The 25724-nt window shown below is 38.4% G+C and overlaps 1 protein-coding gene across 2 annotated transcripts in view; it reads left to right on the forward strand.

The window, feature by feature from the left end:
- Positions 1 to 25724, forward strand: part of TPRG1 (tumor protein p63 regulated 1) — a 207885-nt gene that overhangs the window by 114656 nt on the left and 67505 nt on the right. For both annotated transcript variants that reach the window (XM_027581960.2, XM_027581959.2), the window contains one exon: positions 17768 to 17944. In XM_027581960.2, the coding sequence (XP_027437761.2) occupies positions 17768 to 17944 (177 nt within the window). The remainder of the gene's footprint in view (positions 1 to 17767; positions 17945 to 25724) is intronic.

The raw sequence follows: 25724 nt of genomic DNA on the forward strand, positions 1-25724 counted from the left end.
GCAGAGTGAGGCTCCACAATTGGAAAGAGAAATGAAAATATATAAGGCATTCTCCATTTATGTTTTGATTTTTAAAAAAAGGAATAGTCTATAACACTTTGTAGTTAAAAAGTGCTCTTCTTCATTTAATCCAATCTTCATAGCAGTTATCTGAGGTAGAAAACATTACCTCCAGTTTGGAGGTGAGGAAACCAAGGCTCAGAGAGTAACACAGCTGTAAACAGAGCTGGGGTTCCGACGCATTCTGTGGCCCTGACTTTTGCTAAAATGATCCTTTTGCTGTTGTGCTCAGATTCCATGTGTGCCCCTTTCTGGGTTGTGGTCTGTCATTCTTCCAGCAGAAACAGGCTGGATAAACTCAGAGTTCTGTTTCTGGGGCTGGGTGGGATAAATGGAAGGGTGCAGGACGTCTCTGCTTAACTTAGAAAGATTTCCCAGAAGAAAGAGCTATCCTAGAAGCTTAAATAAAAAGAGAGGCATCCTGAGAGAGAAAGGGATGTTGAGGAACAGACAACTAGGAAGTATTTTCCAGGCACAGGGTGCCCCAGGCGCTAATGGATCCCCAAAGCAACGCTTTGGGTGATCACTTTCATACCTGCACTCACATTTGATCCTCAAACAGACTGATGGGAGGAGGCCAAGAGGAACTATTGGGTTTATTTTATGGATGAAGAAATCCAGAGATTAAATGACCTGCCTAAGGGCAACCACTTATTAAGGTCACGGGAGGGCTTGACTTCACAGTACCCCTCACTCAGCCTCATTGTTGTCTTCCCGTCATGTGGCTCGTGCCACTTTTTGTGAATTTTCATCTCCCGAGACAGTAATCCCCACAGTTTAATTACCTGAATGCTCTTTGCGCCGGGGTCAGGTTTCTTTGTTGATTGTCTGTTGTTTGCAGGGAGGAGGGCAGAGACTCATTGAGCAGGTTCAGGGACCTTTTCCTCTTTTCCTCTCCCGATCTTACTCTGCCCGTGCTGTTCATTTGACCCTATTTAGTGTTTTCCCAGAATCAACTAAAAAGTCAGATACCTGTAGGGGTGGGTCGGTGCCGCGGATGGGCTAAGGCCAATCATACTTTCTCTTGTCCCAGTCTAACTGTAAGGAGTGTTGAACTATGTTTTTAATGAAAAATACTGCTACTGATAATTTTTAAAAAGTAGAAAGATCCCAAAGAACCCTGAAAACCAGGGTTTCTAATCTTTTTAGTCATAAGTAATAAATGTCCTATACAAATTGAGGTAACATTCTGAAATGTGTCTCCTCCCCAAACCCATCCATTTTTGCATGCATTCTATTCTAGACCTTCCTACTCAAAGAGTGATCTTAGAATGAGTAGCATCAGCATCACCTAGGGATTTATTAACAGGGCTCATCCTCAAGACCCACTGCAGACATACCAAACTTGAATCTGTTTTCACAGGATCCCCAGTTGATTCCTATATACATTAAAATTTAAGAAGCCCTTGTTCAGGTCACTCTCATGCTTATCATCCGAGGACTTTAGTGGCTCCCCACTGCCCATGGACCCTTCTGCTGTGTCTTTAAAACCCTGCGTGTCATGGAATGAATTTTGCTCTCTAGCCTTATTTACTATGATTTACTTATTACTAGCCTTATTTACCCTTTAAAAATTCTCAAAGTGAACTGCCTACTGGTTTCCCAAAGTTCCTGATGCAATGCTTTGACATCATCATCATGATTGTACTCACTCGCTTTACTTATTTTGTATGTCATTCTCTCTTTTCTGTTTGTTCAGAACTTTCCAGTCTTTCAGAGGTGTTATGTCTATAAAGCCTGTCCATATTAATTCACTCAGAATACCCCCTTCTTTCTGGTCACGTTATACTCCATAGCATAGCTTACTGTGCTCACTGTGAGGAAAGCATTCCTTGAGGCAGAGCCTGATTCTTTTTTACTTTTTTTAAGATTTTATTTATTTATTTGACAGAGAGATAGCACAAGTAGGCAGAGTGGCAGGCAGAGGGAGAGGGAGAAGCAGACTCCCTGCTGAGCAGGGAGCTCGATGCGGGGCTCGATCCCGGGACTCCAGGATCATGACCTGAGCTGAAGGCAGATGCTCAACCGACTGAGCCACCCAGGCACCCCTGGGCAGAGCCTGATTCTGACTGACATTTGTCCAAGCCCATCTCTGCCCACTTTCCAGTGGTGTCTGCCATGTAGGGGCTAGAGCCCATCAGGAACTTGACTTGAATTTAATTCTGATGGAGTCATCCACTGTTTGAAGCCCTTCACTGACACTAGTAGGGTCCATCCATCGAGTCCTGCCTCCATTTCCCTGGGCCTCCAAGAGACCCCTTCCATCCTTGGGTGAAAGCACTAAAGCTGGAAAGTGCCTCGAATCCATTAAGATGTTAATGACCTGTGGCAGGACTCTGGCAGCAACAACAGCACCTCTGTGGCCAGAAACCATTTATACTGGGTGGGTGTTTTCGACAACCACTTAATTAAACACGTTGCTTTTCTCTATAAATTCCTCATGGCAGCAGACGCATCCAGATAGCTAATGGTCCCTGAGTGACCTGAATTATAGGACAGCGAGGGCATTTAGTTACTGCAGTCACAGATGTACTTGGAAATGTTTGTTTTCCCAAGACTGCTACCAATTAGGGAGGAGTCAGAAAGAGCCGAGGTGAAAAAAGTCTGATGCGGCTAAACGCCCAGTTCCATCACTTACTAGCCATGTGACTTTGATTATACAAATCTCTTATATCCTCCAGGCCTCAGTTTTATTATTTATAAGATGGGGATGGAAAACAGGTTATTAATTTAAGGATTAAATTACTTAATATATGTAGAACCCTCACAATTTTTGCACATGGTATGTATCACATGAGAGTTGGATTTTATTTTTATTATTGTTATTGTTAAGATTTATATTCACTCATTCATACATTCATTTGTATATTCACCAAGCTCCTCCCATAAACCAGACTCCACCCCAAGTGACGAAAATACCGAAGCAACAAGACAAGATTTTTGTGTTCAGGGAGGTCTCTGTCTGGAGGGAAGGAGGATATGTAAATGAAGTCAAAACAGAGTATGATATATGCTGATATAGAGTCCTGCAGATGATCTTTCAGGAGCATAGAACTTTGTGTTTGTATCGTTGACTTAGGTAAAGGGGACATCCAGGATTAAAGAAGAAAGAGAAATTTCCAAAAATATATGATGAGGAAGAACATCCCAGGAAGAGGGAAGGGAAGAATATATGTAGAGTAATAGACAGGCTCAAGGAACCACAAACAGTTCAGTGTGTCTGGATTATAGTGATCAAGAGGAAGAGAGCTAGAAACAAGCTAGAAAGGCAGAAAGGAAACAGAAAGTCAGGAATTTTGAATTCCAGGTTAAAGAATTTGGATCATATTTTTTCTTGCAGTCACAAATCAGAGATGCATAGGTCATTCAAATACTTTTAAATCGGTTATATATTTCCAGTTGCCAACATCATGTCACTCCCCATTACCTTATACTGGCCCCTCTTTATTCCCTTGATGCAGTGATGTGTGGTGGTCTCTCCCAGTCATGAGAGCCATCTGTGTGCATCTCTTCTGACTACATGATCAGTGACCTTACCTTGGCATCTTGAAATCAGTTGTGGTAGGATAATTTATACCAAAGAAATGAAATGAGAACATTGTCATTATCTTTATTATTATTTTAGAAAGAGTTTACCATTTGCAGCACAACACTGTCATTATGTTTCCTTTGTGAGCACTGTAGGCATTTCTTTCTTGAGTTACTGAAAGATATCAAACAGGAGGTTGACATCTTTGGAAAGGTAATAGGTTCTAGAAATATTTTACCAATAATCTAAACTTAATCTTGATTATTTTGATGTCTGCCAATGTGTGTTTCAGTAAAGAAAACAAGTAAGACCTCAATCTTAATATTGAGGCTATCAACGCATTTGGGCCTTTACAGCTGTTACACAAACAACTGTTAAAGAGTCTTATGAATAAACATGCTGCCTGATTCACAAACAGTAATTTGTGTTTACTCTATGAGGTACCTAGGTTGTCCTCAAATGCCCTATTTTAGGGAAGATAGGGTGGGTCTAAGAAGAGTAATCCCTGTGAAGAAGAGGGAGCTTCTTCCACTGGTCTCTTTAGTAGAAACTACAGAGTTTAAAAAATGAAATGCTGTGCTATGTGAATTAATAAAAATGTAGACATCTGAGCAAAGAAAATTACCCAGGACAAAGAAAGAATTGTATAATGATAAAAGGGTCAATCCACCAAGAAGACAGAACAATCCTAAATGTGTATGCACCAAACAAGAGAGCTGCAAAATATGTGAAATAAAAACTGATAGAATGAGAAGGAGAAATAGACAAACACATGATTTTAGTTAGAGACTTCAACACCATTCTCTTAATAATCAATATGACAAGTAGGCAGAAAGTCAGCAAGGATTTAGAAGAACTCAACATACTGAGAGAATCCAATCAACATTTATAGAACACTCCGCCCAGAAAAAGCAGGATAAATGTTCTTTTTAAGCACCCAGAGAACATATACCAAGATCCAACACATCCTGAGCCACAAAACAAACCTCACCAAATTTAAAATAATTGAAATCATTCAGAATGTGTTCTTTCACTACAATGGACTCAAACAAGAAATTAATAACCAGAAGAGAACAGGAAAATCTCCAAACACTTAGAAACAACACAACATATTTCTAGATAATCCAGGAGTCAAACAGGAAATTTCAGAGGAAATCAAAAGTACATTGAGCTGAATTCAAATAAAAAGACAACATGTCAAAATGTGTGAGTTTCAGCTAAAACAGTTCTGAGAGAGAAATTTATAGCACTAATGGAAGAATGCTAAAGACAATTAAGGGAAAGTCTCAAACCAATAACCCAAACTCCTGCTTCAAGAAACTAGAACACAATAACAATAAGAAAACAAATTTAATGGCAACAGAAGGAAGAAAATAATAAGGATAAGAGTAGAAATCAAGGGGAGCCTGGATGGCTCAGTCGTTAAGCGTCTGCCTTTGGCTCAGGTCATGATCCCCAGGTCCTGGGATCAAGCCCTGCATCAGGCTCCCTGCTCAGCCAGGAGCTTGCTTCTCCCTCTCCCACTCCCCTTGCTTGTGTTCCCTCTCTACCTGTCTCTCTCTCTCTCTGTCAAAAAGATAAATAAAATCTTTAAAAAAAAAAAGTAGAAGTCAATAAAAAAAATGGAGAAAATTAACGAAGCCAAAGTTGGTTCTCTGAAAAGTTCAATAAAGTTGAGAAACTTTTAACAAGGCTGACAAAGAAAAAGAGAAGATATGGATTACCAATATCAGAAATGGAATGGGATGTCCCTACAGACCCTGCAAACAACAAAATAATAAGTGCAAAAAATAGTAAGTGATTTTAACTAAAAACTGCACACATAAATTTGCCAATTTAGATGAAATGGATCAATTCCTCAAAACACTCAAATGACCACAACTCACTCAGTATAAAGTAGATAATTTCAACAGCCCTATAACAATTAGAAAATTGAATTTGTAATTAAAGCCTCCCCAAAAAGGAAATCTCCAGGCCCAGATGGTTTCACTGGAGAATTCTATGAAATGTTTTGAGATGAATGAGCACCAATTTACATAATCTTTTTCGGAAAATAGAAGAGGAAGAAACAATTCCCACCTCATTCTATGAAGCCAGTATTAACCTGATACTAAATCCAGACAAAGATAGGAAAAAATAAAACTACGAACCAATATCTGTCATGAATATAAATGCAAAAATTCTTATTGAAATGTTAGCAAATAGAAATTAAGCAACTTATAAAAATAATTATATATCATGACCAAGTGGGGTTTATTCGAGGAATATAAGACTGGTTCAGTATCGGAAAATTAATCAGTGTAATCCACGATATTAACTGGCTAAAGAAGAAAACTTAATGGTCAGATCAATTGATGCTGAGAAAACATTTGGCAAAATTTAACAGAGTTTAACACACATTTATGGTAAAAGCTCTCAGAAAAATAATAGAGGGGACCTTTTTCAATTTGATAAAGAACATTTACATAATACCTTTAATTAACAACATGCTAGTGGGAAAAGACTAGTGTTTTCTCCTTAAGATTGGGAAGAAGGCAAAGGAGACAACTCTCACTACCACTATTCAACAGAGTACTGGAAGCTCTAGCCAGCACAATAAGGCAAGAAGAGGAAATAAAAGCCACACAGATAAAAAAAAAAAGGAAGAAATAAAAACTGTCCGTAATTGTAGATGGCATGACAATCTTTGGAGAAAAACCGAAGAAATCTACCACAAAATTCCCAGAACTAATAAATTACTTTAATGGAGTTGCAGGGTACAGGATCATACGAAATCAGCTATATTTCTATAGGCTAGCATTAAAGAAGTGAAAACAAAAGTACAATAACACTTATAATCACTCAAAGAAAGAAATGTAAATCTAATAAAATATGTATAGGACTTGGCATGCTGATGAAAGAAATCAAAGAAAATCTAAATAAGTGAGAGAAATACCATATTCATAGATTGGAAGATGCAGTATAGTCAAGGTATCAATTCTCCAACATCTGACCCTGTAGGTTTAACATGATTCCTTTTCAAAATCTCAGCAAGATTTTTTGCAGCTGAAAACAATATTATTCTAAAATTTTTATGGAGACAAAGGAATCAGAATAGCTGGCACAGTTCTGAAAATGAAGAATAAAGTGCATCTCATTGACAGCTCCTATTTTTTGCTCTGTGACTTCAGCCTCTGGCCATGGCTGATTGGACAAAGAGGAGCTAATCCATTAGCTGGCCCATGACCCAAAAAGACAGCTCAAAGAAATGCTTCGGTCTAAAAGAATTCCTGATCTTGAGCATTTGAACTGGGAGAAACAGCTAGAATGGCTATGAAAGTGGATCTGGAAGTTCAGGTACAGTCAAAATGAAGGAGACAAAGGTCATAGGCAAGGTGAAATTAAAGAGGAACAAACACTGGTAGTAAGCAGAGGGAGCACGGTAGTCAAGAGGGAACATGCGATGTGCGGAGAGACCCAGAAATCATGATAGAGACAGCCCCTGAGGGGATAGCTTTTGTTCCTTGCGGATTTCCAGCTTTCATAAAGCCCAACTGTGCAATGGTTCCTGCTCTTGGATTTCTGTGGGATTCCTCAGAGTATTTATGTATCTCCTCCTTCTGGGCTTGCCTGATCTGGGCTGTGTCTCCTGTACCCAAAGAGCTGAACTAACATAGTACAGTCAATAGACATCTCTCCCATTTAAAAAGAATAATACAATGGAGGTGGCAAGAAGTGAGCATTTGTTGTATCTTGTCTCACTGTTCTTTCTTCTCTGCCGCCTTCTCAAAATTAGGCCTTGTTCTTCTGCCAGCTTTTTGGGCTTCTGATCAAGTGAATACCCCAAAGTCAGTTCAGGGGAGGAGAGAGCTCCTCAGGGGGTGGGCCTCCTATTAGCCCCTGGTGTGCTGTGGGGGACTTGAGCTATTCAACAGCTATTCAGTCCTTTTGTGGAGAAGAGAGAAGGATGGGGTGTGCCCAGAGTCTTTTCTTCTGGGTAGCTTTTAAAATATCCTCTTACGGATGGTACTGTGACAGGGAGAGCAAAGTTGCCTGGTTGTGTGGGAAAAATAAATGGGAGAAGCAGCTGGTTGGGATGTATATTGCCTGGGCTGGGGGGTCCCAAAAGCTGGATTCTGGTCTTGCCTCTGTCACTTAGTGCTGGATGCATGTCGCTTTATTGGGGCTTGGTTTCTCCATCTGTAAAGCAGAGGGTAACAACCATTTAATATGAAAAGCATTCATCAATCACAAAGAAACTGTGGTTGTCCCAGCATGGCATGTGGCTCCTGCTTGCATCTCCCTCTACTCCCTTACTTGTTCCTTTTGCCTTGGTCATGCTGGCTTCCTTGCTGTTTTATGAAATGTGATGGATCCTGTCTCTGGGCCTTTGCACTAACTCTTCATTTTACCTAGAGACTATTTCCACAGATACTCTCATCTCCCTTTTACCTGGTCTCTATGTTTATGTGTCCATTTCCTTTTGTCTGTGTGCCTGCCTAGAATGTAAGCATGAGAGGAACAGGGACTTGTTTGGCTCACCACTATACCAGTAGAGTGTGGAGCATAATAATGGACCAATAAATATTTGTTGGATCATTAAGGGGGATTATTTTTGGACTGGATACCTAGTATTGTTTCTCTAAAGAGATACCTTCCTTGGGGCACTTTGGTGGCTCAGTCGGTTCAAGGACATCCGACTCTTGATTTGGGCTCAGGTCATGACCTCAGAGTCATGAGATTGAGTCCTGCATTGGGCTCCACACTCAATATGATCTGCTTGAGATTCTCTCCTCTCCCTCCGCCCCTCATCCCTGCTTGTGCACTCTCTCTCTCTCTCTCTCTCAAATAAACAAAGAGAGAGAATCTTAAGAAGGCTCCACACCCAGTGCAGAGCCCTACTTGTGGCACCATCTCATGACCCTGAGATCATGACCCGAGCTGAAATCAAGAGTCTGATGCTAACCAGCTAAGCTACCCAGGCGCCCCTGTTGCAAAATTGTTTGAAGGGAATTTAAAAGAATTCTTCTTCATTGTTTTCTTCTTCTCCTCCTCTTCCTTCTTCATCATCACCATCATCATCATATTAATAGCCAATGAAAATTGAGTACTTTATGTGTGCTTTGTATTTTACTAAATGCTCTATAGCACTATTTTAAAAATTCACAACAACCCTATGAGGTATGTATATATTATTATTATTTTCATTTTAGAGATTTGGAAAAAAGGATTTTAGAAAAGATAAGTAAGTTTTGCAAGATCTCACAGCTAGTAAGGGGCAGAACTGCATCTCTAACTCTGGGCTGTGTGATAGAAAGCCCACCACTGCTCAGGAAACTAGCACTTGAAATGTACCATGAAATGAAGGCCCATTTATGGTTAAAATGAGTCTTAAGCTCACAGGAGTATTGACAAAACTACTGGCCAGGTGCAGTTTGTCTTTAGGACAGGGACATAAAAAAAGAAATTAACATTCACAAAGCAATTTCTCTGTGCCAGGACTAGGTTGGGACTATGACATAATATAATGATTCCTTCTGGTTAGTTGTTTTGGCTGGGAGACTAAGAAGCAGAAGAGGTTCACTCCTGGAGTTTAAAGAACTTTTGATAAAGTGAGGGTGGTCATGATTAATTATTTGCATTAGGAAAGTACTCCTTAGAAATACTCTGTAGCTTTCCACTCTGAAAAGTTGGGTAAGTCCACAAATCTTCCAGTGCCACCTACAAATTCTTTGGGTTTAGGCTCAAAATGGTTCCACCTCAGTGCCTGAGAGATCAGCTCCTGAAAATGTTTTGGTCTTTTAAAACCTTCTGTATCTGGATAGCTTTTAAAAGGAGAGATGCCCGGGATTCCATCTCAGCGATCCTGAGTCAGAATCTTTGTGGGTTCTACCCTCCCTTTTTATGGTAATTCTGTTTTCATGATTTTCATTTACATACTGTGCAAACACGTGTCTTCCAACAAGTCATTCTGTGCATGTCGCTCTGCGTGTTTGCACATGCTGTTCCCTCCAACTAAAATTAATTAATCTACTTTTTGCATCAAGCTATTTAAAAAGATTCTTCAAGCACACTTTATCCAGAGCCGTACCTCATTTCCTCGGTGGTATTAAATGCCTTTCAGTAGAGCAGAGTGGTTAATCAAAAGCATGGTTTCTAAAGGCAAATACCCTCTAGAACTGTAGTTCCAGAATTGGGCAAGTTATTTCACCTTTTTATGTTTTAGTTCCTCATTTATAAAGTGGGGAGAATGACATCCTCACAGGATTACTGTGAGCATAAATGAAGTAATTTATACGAAGAACTTAGACCAAAACCTTATTCAAAGTAAGCATTAAATCAATGTTAGACATTAACTGGGATTTCCATAGCACTGTATACAGATTTCCATGTTATTATTAATCACTCTATACCATAGTACCTGATTTATGTTCTCCCACATTAGATTATAAGCTTTTAAGGACAGGGATAATTATAGAGGACTTTATAGTCTGAGGACCTACATAATGTCTTTAATAAAGCACAACTGATCCTTGAACAATGAAGGGGTTATGGGTGCTGAGTCCCCACCCCTGTAATCAAAAATCCATCTATAACTTTTGACTCCCCAAACTTTACTAAGAGCCCACTGTTGACTAGAAAGCTTACCAATAACACAGTCAATGAACACCTATTTTGAATGTTATATGTATTATATACTGTATTCTTACAATAAAGTAAGCTAGAGAAAAGAAAATGTTATTAAGAAAATCAAAATACTGGGGCACCTGGGTAGCTCAGCCATTAAGCATCTGCCTTCAGCTCAGGTCATGATCCCAGGGTCCAGGGATCGAGTCCCATGTCGGGCTCCCTGCTCCACGGGAAGCCTTCTTCTCCCTCTCTCAGTCCCCCTGCTTATGTCCCCTCTCTTGCTGTGTCTCTCTCTGTCAAATAAATAAAAATCTTTAAAAAAATATCAAAATACATTTACTGTACTGTACTATATTTACCAAAAAAAAAAATTGCATATAAGTGGACACACACAGTTCAAACCTATGTTGTTCAAGCATCAAGTGTATAGACACTCAGCAATATTAATTGATTACATGAAGAGATTTCATTTCCTTCCAAATGAATGGTGGTTTGGTAAAGAGGAGAGCATAAGGGTTTAAAGTGAAACATACCTTGGATGAATCCTGGCTGTGTTATTTGGAGCATGTTAGCTTCTTGTGTTAGTCAGCTTAGGCTGCTGTAACAAAATGTCCATAGACTTGGTGGCTTAAACAACGGACATTTATTTCTCACAGTTCTGGAGACTGGGAAGTCTAAGATCCTGGAGGGAGGAAGTTCTGTCTCTTCCTCTTTTTTTTAAGATTTTATTTATTTTTATGACAGGGAGAAACACAGCGAGAGAGGGAACACAAGCAGGGGGAGTGGGAGAGGGAGAAGCAGTCCTCCCGCCGAGCAGGGAGCCGGATATGGGGCTCGATCCCAGAACCCTGGGATCATGATCTGAGCCGAAGGCAGAAGCTTAACGACTGAGGCACCCAGGTGCCCCTCTTCCTCTTCTTATAAGGACAGTGATCTCATCGTGGGAGCTCCATCTCCATGACCTCATTTGCACCTAATCACCTCCCAGTGGCCCCACTGCTTACTACCATCATTTTGGAAGTTAGGGCTTCCACATTGGAATTTTGAGGGGAAATAAATATCCAGTCTGTTGTACCTCCCTGAGTCTCCGCTTCCTCACCTGTACTCATCCAGACTGTTTGATGGAGATTAAAACAGGTAATATTTGTATAATATCTGGCAAAGTACCTGATCCAGAGAAGACCCCCAATAAGTAAAGGCTTTTGATTATAACCTAAGATAAATGCATGGCAGAATTATTCATATGCATGCAGATCTCAAGCTTCAGAATTGTCATATATGTATGTATATATATGGATATACATACATATACACATACACACATATAAATTGTATATATATGTATAGTTTCCTAAGTAAAGCTCATTATTTATAGTTTTATTATATTTTTTAGAACTCAAAAACTCCGTTTTCTGAGGAAAAAAATGGCCATTGTTTTCACTTATTCAGGAAAAAGATAGTCTTTGTGGATACGTGAATGGATGTTTCTAGGTCCATCCTATCTATGTTTTATGGGGACACTTTGTCTATCCTACAGGGGTATACATTAAGGAAGTGTTAAAAAAAAAAAAAAAACTTAATCCTCCTGAAAACTTTTTGCATGTGTTTATTCCAAAGAATCATTCCTGTTTTGCAACTTGTGCTTTTTCAACACAGAGATCTTCCACCTAACAGCAGGAAATGAAGTGTTGATCAAAGAACATTCTTCAAGGGCATCAAACAGATAGATGCCTGGGGTTCCTTTTCCTCAGCCCTGTGAACAGTGGACTGGAAATCTAGAGACCTGAGTCTGTGGACTTGTGTTAAAATTATAAAATCTCGTCACACCTTTGGGTGCCATATTAGCTCTTCTCTACATGGTTTCATCTCACATCTTAGAGAATTGTGTATTCCTTAAGAGCAGAATACTCTTCTCACTATTCCCAGTAGCCACCACAGAACTTGGAATATGCCTGGCTCTGTGGGGTAGTGGGGAGAAAACCGAACCACAGGAAGTCAGGTCAGGGGATCTGAGAACAAAGAAGGTTTGTGGGTATTGGGTTTTTATTAGAATACTGTGTTTACTTGGAGGGTCCCCTATTTTAAACAAATTGGAGAGGCCCCAGGAAAGAAAAACCAAATGATTGAAAGAATTTAATGTGGATTATTTAGCTAAAGGTTTTTTAAGACTTCACTTAACTCAGGGGGAGGGAAATTGCTTTGCTTCAATGCTATGCATTTTTCATCTGTTTATGTTTCAAGAGCAAACCCAAATTGGATTCTCTTCAGGGCCTGGAACCCAGTGGGTGCTCAGGGAATATGTGTGGAATGAATGATTCAGTGTTTTCCTCCTGGGTTGCCGATTTCTGGCTAGCCAAGAAACTGTCTTCCTCTTTTAAGGTCTGGGCTATGCTAAGAGACTGGAGGGGCACACGAAGGAAGATGGATTTGTTAACCAGGTATAGTCACTCTATTCAATATTAGGGAAGCTCTTTCTATTGGATGGTGTGTGTGTGTGTGTGTGTGTGTGTGTGTGTGTGTGTGTGTGCGCGCGCGCGCGCGCGCGCGCGCGCGCGCGCACGCACGCGTGCATATGTGTAAGTATGGTGGAATAATGTTAGAAAAAAACATTTTTGGAGGAAAATAATTTCAAAACCACAAATTGATGTGACACAGCCTTAAAAGAGCAACTGAAAGTATTGTTGGGGTAGGGCTGTGGCCACTGGGAAAGCATCTGGATGGTTTGAGTGACTGGATGGGAGCCCTGGAAACTTGCTCTGACCGGTTGCCAGTCATTGCTGGTTCGCTGTTGCCCTCTGCTGGCAAAACTGTTGTCATCCCAGGAAACCACAAATCTCACGGAGTTCCTAGATTCCCTTTTATACTGGGGTGTCCGGGCCCTTCATCAAATAGGGAAATGACGCTAGTGCTGAGGAACAGCAGTGGCAACAGGGGATGCGACAAATCCTCTGTCAGGGGACACTGGGTCTCACAACTAAGAGGATGAATCTTATGGTTTTAGTTTTTCATGCTCTGCTCACTTGCTAAGACCATGATCTCTCTGGGCTCTGTGTTGGGCATAGTGAGGGGACGCGAACAGGACCAAAACACCTCTCTACACTAGGGTGTCTCTCATCAAATGTGCGGCAACAAGAGGATATTCTGGAGACAGACATCACTGTAATATAGAGCAGATTGTGACTTTGAGCTACAGCTGAGGCTCTGATAAAAAGCTTCTGAATGCAAAGAAAGACGACATCTACTTTGTGGGGGGTGGGCTGGAGACTGGTGAAGGTGAGTCTCCATGAAATAGATAGCACTTAAACTGGGGATTTGAAGGATAGGTGAGATTATTTTTTTAAAAAATGTATCTCTTTATCATAAAAGTAGAATATGTTCATTGCCAAAAGAAATTAAACACTGGCTAATAAAATCATGAAAAGAAATGGAAGTCATGTGAAATCCCAGCACTCAGAAATAATCACTGTTACCATTTTGATCTATGGATTTGTTGTTACAAAGTTGGAAGTATCCTGAAAGTAACATTTTGTATCCTCTCTTTCTGACTTTTAAGGCATGAACATTTTCCCAATGTTACTGATTAGTTTTTGAAACTGTGCTATTTTATGGGGGAGTATTTCAATGTGTAAACGTGAGGATAGGATTCCCGAACAGCATGAGCCAAGGCATATGGCTGCACAGCACAAGGATTGTTCATTCTTTACTAATTCATTTCAGAAATACTTTTTGGACACATGCAACCTTGGAGACAGGATGTGAAGAACTGACTGTCTTTGTGGCATTTATAGTATAGGAGAGGAGGCAGACACTAATTAGGTCATCATAGAAATAACTGTAAAATTGTATCTGGGATAAATACTATGAAGGAGAAATGTGTGGTGTTATGTAAGTGTACATTAGAAAGAACAGAAGTAGTCACAGAGGTCTGGGAAAGCTTGCCTGAGCAAGGAGTAATTGAGCTCAGCACTATAGCAGTTAGGTAAAGAACCTCAGGAGGAAGCAGCATATGCAAAGTCCCTTTAGTAGGAGTGGGCATGTTAAATGCAAGAAACTGAAAGGTCAAGAAGAATGAGTGCAGAGTCTTGGCCTGGGATGAGGTTGAAGAAGTAGGTAGGGCTTGACCGTGGACAGCATCTTAGACCAGGTGAAGAACTTTTGTCATTTCTTAGAAGAGCTCTGGGGAACTGTTGAAATGTTTGAAGCTAAAGTGGAGAGGTGGGGGCCAGATTTGTTTTTTTCAAAAGGTCCCCCTCATTGCAGTATGGTGGAGAGGTTAGGAAGGAACAAGAGCAGAGGTAGGTAAAATGGGTCTAGGTGACTAGTAGTCCAAAGCTTGTAAGAGGGTGATTGAAATAGTCTAAGCAGGAGGTGAGGGAAGACTGGATTGGGGTTGTGAAGGTCAAGATGGAGCTAAGTGGGCGGTGTTGAGAAATATTTTTGGAGTCAAATGTTTAGGACCTGGCAGGTGAGGTGAGGAAAAGGGAGAGTTCAGAATGACTCCCTCCTAAGTCTCTGGCTTGTATAACTGGAAGGAGGGTTCCTTTCCAACATTGGGAACACTGGAGGGGGAACAAGGTTTGAAAGGGACAATGATAGGTGTTTTCTCAGGGGAGAGGTTTCCCAGAGAGCACAGTCCCAGGAGTGGTATATATCATCACATCAGCTCCTTCCAGAAGTGGGTTTTATCACATTCTCATACCAACTGAAGGACCCTCTATTTGGAGGTGGATGGTACTGGGAAGAAAGCTCATACCATGGCTGGGTTTTGTGTCTCTCTACCTTGTCTTTAAAATGAGGGTAATAACATCCAGTCCAAAGGGTTGTTGTGAGGATTAAAAGGACCATCAATATCCAAGGACTTTGTAAATCTCCATAATATGTTACTGTTATTCCTATCCCTATATTTGTTGTGGATATTGTTGCCAACCCAACTTCAATTATGTTAATATTGGGAATATGAAATTCAATGTTTTTTGCATGAGTTATTTGGGGAAAAAGGTGTGATTGAAGTCTAAATAAATACATATACCACCCAGGAGCTAGAGATGTGGCCCCAAACTATTTATAAATCTGTGTGTTTACTTGAATTCAGACTTTCCCGACATGTAAATTATGCAGAATCTGTGTCACAGCAGAGCACTCTGTGTTCCTAAAAAGAATTCTCTTTTTTCCCAAATCCTTTACCTTTTAAAATAAATCTCATTATGGAGTGCTGACATTTTCAGTAAAACCATTCAACCAAAAGCTGTGGTTTTTTTAGACTAAAACCAAGTCTGGTTTATTAGGCAGCAGCTTTTTAACTTGCTGCTAAGTAGATGCAAGCTATTTAGAGAAATTTATGTAGATATCTGATAAGACATTTCAGAGTCCCCGGTGTCTTTCTGACTAAGACTGAGAGTGTTAAACAGATTATCTAGAATTCCTTCCTTTTCTCTCTGCGTCAGGAGTTGAGTATGGCAGTGTTATTGGAGTGGATGGACACAGTCGAACCAGGATTTAAACCAGATCTCTCAGACTGTACACCATATTCTACTATCTACTATCATATTATAGTTGACTGACTTCAGATGTGATTTTCTTCAAAGGGTTGTGGGGGATGTAGAACTAGTACTGATACCACCTCATGGCCACCGTACAGTAGGGCCTCTATCAGTGATCCCAGCCTTCTTGTTTTCCCTTTTTCTGCTTTTCTCTCTTTTCTTCTCTTTTCTCCTTTTTTCTCTCTTTCACACGTCTACTGTTCCTTGCACTGATTTAACTTCTGACTTGTCTTACTTGTCTTTGTTTAGGTTATGCTCTACTGGGGAATGGCATATATCTGGGTTGCCCAAAATTCCTTTGTGACTGAGGTCCCTGCCACTGATAATAATAGCTGATTTATAGAGCACTGATTGAGAATCATTTCCCCTAATCCTCTCCCCAAACTTAGATGAGTGCTAATATTGTCTCCATTTCACAGATAAGGAACATGAGCCAAAGACAGGTCAAATATCCTATCTTGCAGAGTTAGTAAATTATAGAGCTGGAAGTTTTCACTCCCACCCTCATCTAGCCCAACAACCTTCAAAATTTTTGATTAGCACTCATCTGTTCACTCAAGAGATACTTATTTAGTGTAGGCTATTTGACAGGAACCGGATAGAGTGAGTAGCCCAAGGGACACAGTCTCTGCCTTCATGGAACACACACACACCATGGAACACACACATACCCCCCCCCACACACACGCAAACACACAGACACACACACACACACACACACACACACACACACAAGACACTGAGCTCACACTGACTGGCATTGTCCTCCCTCTGTACTATGGTGTCCATTCTGATCAGTCAGTGTCCACATGGTACTTCTAAATGTTTTACATATCATTCCTTCTAACAAAAAACAATGGGTTTGGATGCTTTGAGAGAGCATGATAGAGAGCCAAGTTTATACAGAAACTGAAGAAATACTCTTTGCATGGGACATTTGACTATGATTTGGACAGTTGAGGTTCTTAGCTTGCTATGAGATAATGCTGTAGTCCACAGGTAACTTGGATTTGCTCCTAAGATCAAAGAGATGCTATTTAATAAAATAAACAGGGGAGCGATGTCATTCTGTTTGCATTTTAAAAATAGCACTGTGGTTACTCTGTGAGAATGGGTGGGAATAAGATGCCCATTCTGTCTTTACATTAGATTGATTCTGTGTCATGAGGGTTCAGGTATGAATCAGTCACAGATCATCCTCTACAAGTCTCTTAGGGAAAACAAAACATGTACAGAAATAATTCTAATAAAAGTCATGAGTGCTATATCCTAAAGACTATAGTAGATAGACAGCAAAAGTGCTGTGGGTGAGAGGATTTACAGACCATGTGCACTTCCTTCTAACCAGACACCACTGTTTGGATTTCTTCCTGTTTTCTCTGGTGGAGATTCTGTTGAGTCAGAATTTTCCATGCATGCCCTGAAAGGGTCTCAAGGCCAAAGCAAATCAATGTAGTAAACACTGATCTAGTGTCTACTTTGTCCTTGGCTCCTAAGAACACCACTACACTTGTTCAAGGTTATGATAGGATGAACAGATGCAATGATGGCTTGGGGATGAGTGCACCTGTGTTAGTCCCCATTTCATCTCCACTCAGCAACCTAACTTTTGGGGATTAGAAAAAACAAGTGTGTGGTGAGTAAGGTTTGTGGTAAGAATTGAGTTAGAAACATAGATGTTTTGGTGTCCTTGGAGGAAGATGAAGGTTTTCTAGTGAACAGGGAAGATGTGAAGGAACATGAATCAGGTAGCTGCCAACATGGTACAAACTTGTCATTCCCCTCATGGATCCCTTCATGGGTACTCATCTCTGGAATCATATATTTTCTGCAATCTTCCATCTTCCCTCCTCCCTTGGTCATGGAACTGGACTGAGAGAGGATGGCATTAGGTATTCCTCAACCCCTCTTCTGAGGTGATCAAAGCTCCCTATTTTCTGTGTTAGTAGGGATGTTTCAGTGAGTGCCATTATCTCTAACTTGGAAAGACCACGACATCAACTCTTATTTTCTGTGATAATTCCTACAGGATAGACCACTGGAACAATGAGAAGGAGAGGATTTTGCTGGTCACAGACAAGACTCTCTTGATCTGTAAATATGACTTTATCATGCTCAGCTGTGTGCAGTTGCAACGGATTCCCCTGAGCTCTGTCTACCGAATCTGCCTGGGCGAGTTTGTCTTCCCTGGGATGTCACTGGACAAGTGAGTGTGATGCCTTAGATTTGGAAAAGTGGTTCGGTGGGGCTATGTCACGTAGGGAGTCAATCACAAAGTTCAGTTTAGAATGATAAGCTGGGTGAAGGGAGAAAAGTAAAGCTCTACAGCTGAATTAATCAATTATTGAGTTTCTACTGTATGTTGGACACCAGGGATACAACTTTAAGTAAATTTGTACTTTAATATGAGACCATGAGAAATAAATAGTTGAATGTAAGGTGGAAAGAGCTGTGGGAGCATGGAGGAAATATTCTCAACCTAATTTGTGTGGCAGAGAATCAGAGAGGCTTTCCTGGAGAAGGATTTGAGCCTATATTTGACATTGGGTGGGAGTTGGCCAAAGAAGGAGAACAAAGTTTAACATTCCAAGCTGAAGGAACAGCACAGCCAAAGGAGTAGAGGTGGAAAAAAGTGTAATGCGTTTGGAAATTGAAATTATTCTGTAAAGCTGAGTGGACAGAATCTATGATGGTTAATAGCTCTTAAAAGAAGTCTGTTTGAGATCTTCCCTGGGAGCTTAGTGGAGATGACATCAACCATCTCAGAGATGTTGACATTCACCAATATACCTGATGAGATCTGTAGAAAAGGGTTGCTGAACTAAGCTCTTCTTATGGTCTTGGAAGGAACTGCCTTTCCTAAATATTTTATATCTAAGCCCGAAGGACAGCCTTTGAATGTGAGCTTCTCCCATTGAATGGTGAACTCTTTGAGGGCAAGTACATTTTTTTGTTTGTTTAGTTTTGTATCGTTAAACACGTGGCCTTGGCCTGGCACATAGTAAGAGCAGGAAAACATTTCTACAATGTTGAAAAAAGCACAGTTCAATCAAGTGGTTGGTTTCCTTACAAAAAACACACCGTATCAAAGATCTGTTTTTTAATTTACTTTTCATGGATGTAAGATGCAACAAATTGATTTAGTTTGCTGAATTTTTGAACTGGTGGATTTTTCAATTTTATAAGCAATTGTAAATATATTTTTAAACATCTTAAAATGTTTATTTTCAGGAAATCTCTCTCTCACCCTAGACTCTCACTTCTCAAGCATTATCTCCCTAGGTAATAGCTGGTAATTACATGTTGTTGTTGTTGTTTTAAAGAAATAGTGTGCAAATATACAAGAACACAAATGTTTTTGTGTGTATTTATGTGTATTTATACGTATTTCTAAGTAAATATCTGCATGTGTACATTTATCATAAATTATATATCCTTTACTGGATCTCACAGATTTTGATATGTTGTGCTTCTATTATCATTCAGCAAGAAGTAGTCTCTAATTTTTCTTGTGCTTTCTTCTTTGAACCATGAATACTTTAGAAGTTGTATTGGCTAATTTCCAAATATTTTGAGTTTTCTTAAGATTTTAGTATTATTTAATTTTAATTTAGAGAACATACAGCCTTGATTTTAATCTTTATAAATATATTGAGACTTCTTTTACTGATTGAACGATAGTACATCTTTGTGAATGATCATGTTCATTGGAAAATAATTTTGTATGTAGTTTTCTATAAATATCAATTAGTTTGTTATGTTTGACAGCATTGTTTAGGTTATCTGTATTTTTACTGATTTTTGTCTAGCTTTTTATTGGTTATTGAGAAAGGAATGTTGAAATCTATCATCATGGGGTTTTCTTCTTGCCTCTTTAATTTTATTATTTTTTGCTTCATGTATTTTGGGAGTCTGTTATTATGTACATATACATTTATGATTAATATGTCTTCCTGAAAAATTGAGCTTTTTTTCATGATGAAATGTTTGTTCCTCTATCTCTAGCAGCATTCTATGTGTTGAAATTTATTTTTATATTTAATATTATTATATCCACTCCATCATTTTAATACTTATTATTTTGCATAGTAAATCTTTTTTTCATCCATCTGCTGTCCACGTCTTTGTATTCAAAAGACATTTGTTATAGAGATCACATAATTGAGTCATGCTTTTAATCCACTCTGATAATCTCTGCCTTTTAATTGGAATGTTTAGTTCCTTTACATTTTATATAACTTAATCTGATTGAAGTTGAGTCTACTTATTATTTGTTTTCCGTTTCCCCTTTCTAGTTTTTATTCCTATATCATCTTTTCAACCACCTTTTTAATTATTTAAGTCTTCCTAATTGAATTTTAATATTTCTGTTGGCTTTTTAGCTGTAACATTTTATATAATTTTGTGGTTGCTTTAGGCAGAGTTTCTCAACATCAGCACTGTTTACATTTTGGGCAGGACAATTCTTTGGTGTGGGAAGCTGTTCTGTGCATTGTAGGATGTTTAACAGTAACTCTGGCTTATACCCACTAGATGCCAGTAGTACCCTGCTTCTGTTATGATAATCGTAAAATGTCCCCAGACATTGCCAATGTACCCTAAGGGCAAAATCACTCCATATTGAGAACCATTGCTGAAGGAATTATAAGTATTTAATTTTTCACAGTCTACTTAGAGGTAATATTGTAAGGCTACACTTCAAACAGAAACCTTGTAAACATATTGTTCTAGGAATGTAAATGTTGGATATGGTATAATAAAGTTGGTGTGGCCACAGGAGAAAATGAGAGGGCAGCTGAGAAGAAAGAAGTTTATTATAATCACAGGTCCAAGATAGGGGGTCACTATATGCCACATAGGGCCACAGGGGAAGTTCACCAGTGTTGGTCAGGAGGCTGAAAGGGCAGGAGCTATGGGAAAACTTAGACCATAGCCTTCACTGGAGTTTCCACAGGAAGGGCAAGGCATGACCGGGTAATCAATTTGGGGATTGGCTAGTTTTAATAATTTTGGTGGACTTTAAGCCATAGGGGTAATCCATTGTTTCTTAGTACCTGACCCTGGATTGACTAAGGCAGAAGAATGTTGCCTCATGGTGTTTATGGACCAGATAGAAGAGGTATGGTTCTGGGTTGTTTTATATGCATATCAATGGTGTGCTCTGGGTTGGGCCCTTTGCTATCTCTAAGAATTGGCTAGCTCCAAGAGGGGCAGTCTCTCCCCAGACAGAAAGGCTTCCTTAATATGTCAAAACATCATAATATACATTAAATATATACCTACCTACATACATACACATGTACAATATGCATGTAGCAGTATTTACACCCCCTCCGCACTGACCTTCATGGTGCAGTTGTCATGCATATTACTTCTATGTGCATTTTAAAACCCACACAATAATGTTATAAACTTTGCTTTAAGAAATTATATATGGGGCATGTGGGTGGCTCAGTTGGTTAAGGGTCTGCCTTTGGCTCAGGTCATGATCTCAGGGTCCTGGGATAGAGCCCCCACATCAGGCTTCCTGCTCAACATGGGCAGGTCTGCTTCTACCTCTCCCTCTGCCCCCCCCCCCACTTGTGCTCACGCTCTCTCCTCTCAAATAAATAAATGAAATCGTTTTTTAAAAAAGAAGTTGTATGTATTTCAAAGAAATTAGGATATATAATTGTATTTTGTATTTAAATAGATATTTTCATTTCTGATATACTTCATTTGTTCCAGAAGATTTAGATTTCCTTTTGATGCCATAGTCCATCGATATGAAAAATTAATTTTTACTATTCCTTGTACTGCAATCTACTGGTGATATATATTTTTTAAACATTTTTATTTAGCCTTCATTCTTGAAGAACCTTTTCTTTAGTTAGGGAATTCTGACTTGACATTTTCTTTTCTTTCAGCACTCTCAAGATGTTGTTCCACTGTTTTCTGGCCTCCGTAATTTTAGAAGTTCACAGTTACTTGAACTGCTATTCTGTGTAGTCTCTTGCTGCTTTCACATGTTACTTTTATTTTTAGTTTTCAGAAGTTTGACTGTGATGTGCCTAAGTGTGTGTGTGTGTGTGTGTGTGTCTGTGTGTGTGTGTGTGTGTGTGTATTTAATCTTGTTTGGGATTCCCTGAGCTTCTTGCATTTAAAATTTGTGTCTTTCAACAAATTTGGAAAATTTAAGGTTATTACTTTTTAAAACTTTTTTTGTCCCATTCTCTGTGTTTTTTTTCTTTCTGATACTTCAATTATATGTATAACAGAAATTTGGCATTATCCCACAGGTATCTGAGTCTCTATTTTTTCCTAGTCTCTTCTCTATCTCATCTTCAGATTGGCAATTTCTATTGATGCAACTTCACATTTACTGACATTTTCCTTTGTCATTTCATTCTGCTATTAAGTCTATCAAGTATTTTTTTATTTCAATTGTTCTTTTTGTTTTAAAGCATCCATTTAGTCCTCTTTTATATTTTCTATTTCTCTTAAAAGACTTCATGTATTTTCTTTTCTTTATGGGTATATTTTCCTTTATCTTAACGTAATTACAATAATTACTTTAAAGTTCTTCCTGATAGTTCCAACTTATGGGTCATCTCAAGCTTATGGGTCATCAATGGATTGCCTCCACTGATGGTCCTTTTTAACGATAGGTCATATTTTGTTGGTTCTTGGTATACTGATTACTTTCAAATTTGTTCCTCCTGGCATTGTGGAGATTTCCTTTATTCACTCTCTAAAGCCATAGGTATAATTTTTATGGGGAGGAGGATGGGTCTTTCGGTTTGTTTTTTCCATTTTGTGCAGAATTTCTAGTTGTTATCTTCAAAAGAGCTAGTCTGCTGGGCATCTATGCCTAGATATTGAATTTCTCTGAATGCTTTTATAAAAGGCATCTTTGGAGATATTATTTATTTTTCTCCTTAGATCTAATTAATATCATGAATTATGTCACACATTTCTTAACACTGAAACATTTTTGTACATTCAAGGTACAAATCCACTTGGAATTATTATGTTATAATTTAATATTCCATTGAATATTCACTACAAATTTTGAAAGTGTTTTTTGTATCAATATTCATAAATTTGATTGATATTTAGTTTTCTTATATTGGTCTGTCTTTGCAGATTTTGGTATTAATATTAGATAATTTTTAAAAGACAATGTTTTTTTTTTCTTTCCCCCTCTCTTGATTTTACCAAGTAAAGAAATGGATTTATCTTTTACCTAGATGATTGGTATATTTCACCTATGAACATGGAAGGACCTGGTGCTTTTTAAGGACGAGTAGCACTACAACTTTCTCGATTTTCACTATCGTATTGGCATGTTTAGACATTCTCTCTCTTTACAGTTTCTTTAATTTATTTTTTTACTAGAAAATCATTCCATTTTATTCAGGTTTCTAAATTTTCATTGAACTGAGAGAAGTAAGAAAATAGATGATTAAAAGAATAATAAAAAATTATTTTAGATGTAATACTTTTTTCCTTATGTGGGGATTTGAGTAGCTAATAGTTTATTTCAAAGTACCACCTCTTGAGTGTACTTGTTCACTATAGAAGAATTCATTTTCCCATTTATTGTTTTTTATATTTATCTGTATTTCCTAGTGCTCTATTTGTGTATATTCTGTTGTGCATTTTGGAACTTTTTCACTTAAAGTTTAGAGTTGTTTTATATTAGATACATACGTTTTATGAATATTAAATTTTCTTTAATTATGCTTTACCAGATATAATGTTTTATTATGTTTCATATGCCCTTTTATTTTTGTTTGTTTTATCTTTGATTCAAGGATATGATTAAGGCAACTTTTTTTTTTAAGTTGGAAGGTTTTGACTCCTTTGAAATATATTATTAATTTCTAGTTTTATACATTGTTTTTAGAGAATGTCTTCTCTATTTCTGTGTTTTTGGATTTACTGAATATTTTTACATTTAAATTTAAATAGTTAATTTTTATCCACATTTCATAAATACTTGAATGTGCAGTCTCTGCTTCTATGTAGAGAATTTGATAACTGGTACTCAGATCCACTATCATTATGCTATTTTATATGTCTTCTCTGTCTTTGCCAATTAATTAATTAATTATTATTATTTTTTGGCTACTTGATCTGTCATAGACTGAGAGAGGAGAATTAAATTTTCCTTAATTACTATGGTTTTTTTTTCTTACTTTTGTGACTTTACATTATGAATGTTGATACTGTCTTGTTTGATGTAGGAACACTTACAGAATTTGATTATTTATTTTAGATTACAATCTTTTCCTTATAAAGTTTATCTTCTTTAGTGCCTTGACTGTTTTTGTTCTTGTCTGGTGAATATTGTAAACCTTAAGTTGTTTTTCTTTGCATTTTCTTCATATATATTTGCCTAGTTCTTACTATAAACCTGAGTCTCTTTGTTTTTCAAATGTTCTTCTATACAGCATATAATTGAATTTTACTTTGTGATCCAACCTGGGGGTCTTTTCTTTAAATTGGTAAGATGAACCTACTTACATATAATGATATGACAGTGATAATCTTCATTCTCCCCTCTTGATTTTTGTATTATTGTATTTTTAAAAATATATTACCATATTTTCTAGATTTCCTTTGCCTTCCATTGAGTATATATTTTTCTTTTTTTTTAAGATTTTATTTATTTATTTTAGAGAGAGAGAGAGAAAGAGAGCACCCGTGCATGAGCAGGGGGAGGGGGAGAGAGAGAGGAAAACAGAGGAAAGAATCCCAAGCAGACTGTGCTGAGCACAGAACCTGTCCCAGGGCTCGATCTTCCAATCCTGAGATCATAACCTGAACTGAAACCAAGAACAGGATGCTTAACTGTATGAGCCACCTAGGCACCCCGAGTGTATTTTTCTTTTAACAAGAAGGTTTATAGTCTATCTTTTTCTATGGATGACTGTAAGTGTAACTTAGCATAGTATTTTTATCCTAGCCTTTTCGACCAATATCTAGTGACTTCCTAATATGAACCCATTTACATTAACAAATAAGAAGTCATTTCTTTCATCGTCTTTTTTGTACTTCTCCGTCGTTCATTTTTTTAAAAACATGCCTATACTGATCATTTTTAGTTACTTCAGTGGTTATTTAAATAATATGTTTCCACTTGATGGGTCATCTTAAATAGCTTACGTTGAACCTCCATTTTGAAAAATAAGAAATCTGCATATTCATACTATTCCCACATTCTCTCATCTTTCATCTCCCTTCTTTCATTAGTTTTACCAGACAAATTTCATTTTTTATGGCATATTTTATTTTATTTCCCACGAGGCACCCAATTATTACCACAGGGAGTTGATGTAATTCCAGCCCTCCTAATTAACTTGTGTGGCTTTCTCCAGATTTGCATTCTGGGGTTAGGGAGAGAAAGCCTGTGCCAACAGCTGGCCTGTTGGTAAATCTGAAGGGCTTTCCTGGGCCCTAGGAAGTAGGAACACAGTGTGACAAAGGGGTGGTGTTCTAAGTAGTGCTCAGTTTTCTAGCAAACCTCCATAGTAGATTTCCGGACTAGGAGTGGAGTCCCGGGTTTCAGCCCTGATTTTACAGCTATTAACTTTGTTTCCTCATCTCTCAAAAGGTGACATTAATCATCATTCTGCTTCATTAATAGTCTTATTGTAAGGTTCTAATGAGATAGCTTGAAAGCATTTTGTAATACGCCTCATAGATATCAGCTGTTAACAAGTTCTGATTTTTCTCCCAGATAAAGGCTTTTGTTAACATGGAACGAAGTAGGTTGATTTGATTGTTGTCTTTGTTTCCAAGTCGGTTGGCCCTCCTTGGTTGGGCATTAAGTCACCATTATAGGGTCAGAGGTCAGGCAGCGGCAGGCAGAGGAGGAAGAGGCAAGGGAAAATCAGCTGCTGAATAATCATAAGCCGCTTCCAGAGGAAAGCTTGGACAGAGTCAGAGAAAATTCTCTGGTCGTAAGATGCAGGGATTTAACAGCCTCCTCCGGCTGTAGG

The sequence above is a fragment of the Zalophus californianus genome, chromosome 1 (genome assembly GCF_009762305.2).
Source record: "Zalophus californianus isolate mZalCal1 chromosome 1, mZalCal1.pri.v2, whole genome shotgun sequence".
NCBI lineage: Eukaryota > Metazoa > Chordata > Mammalia > Carnivora > Otariidae > Zalophus > Zalophus californianus.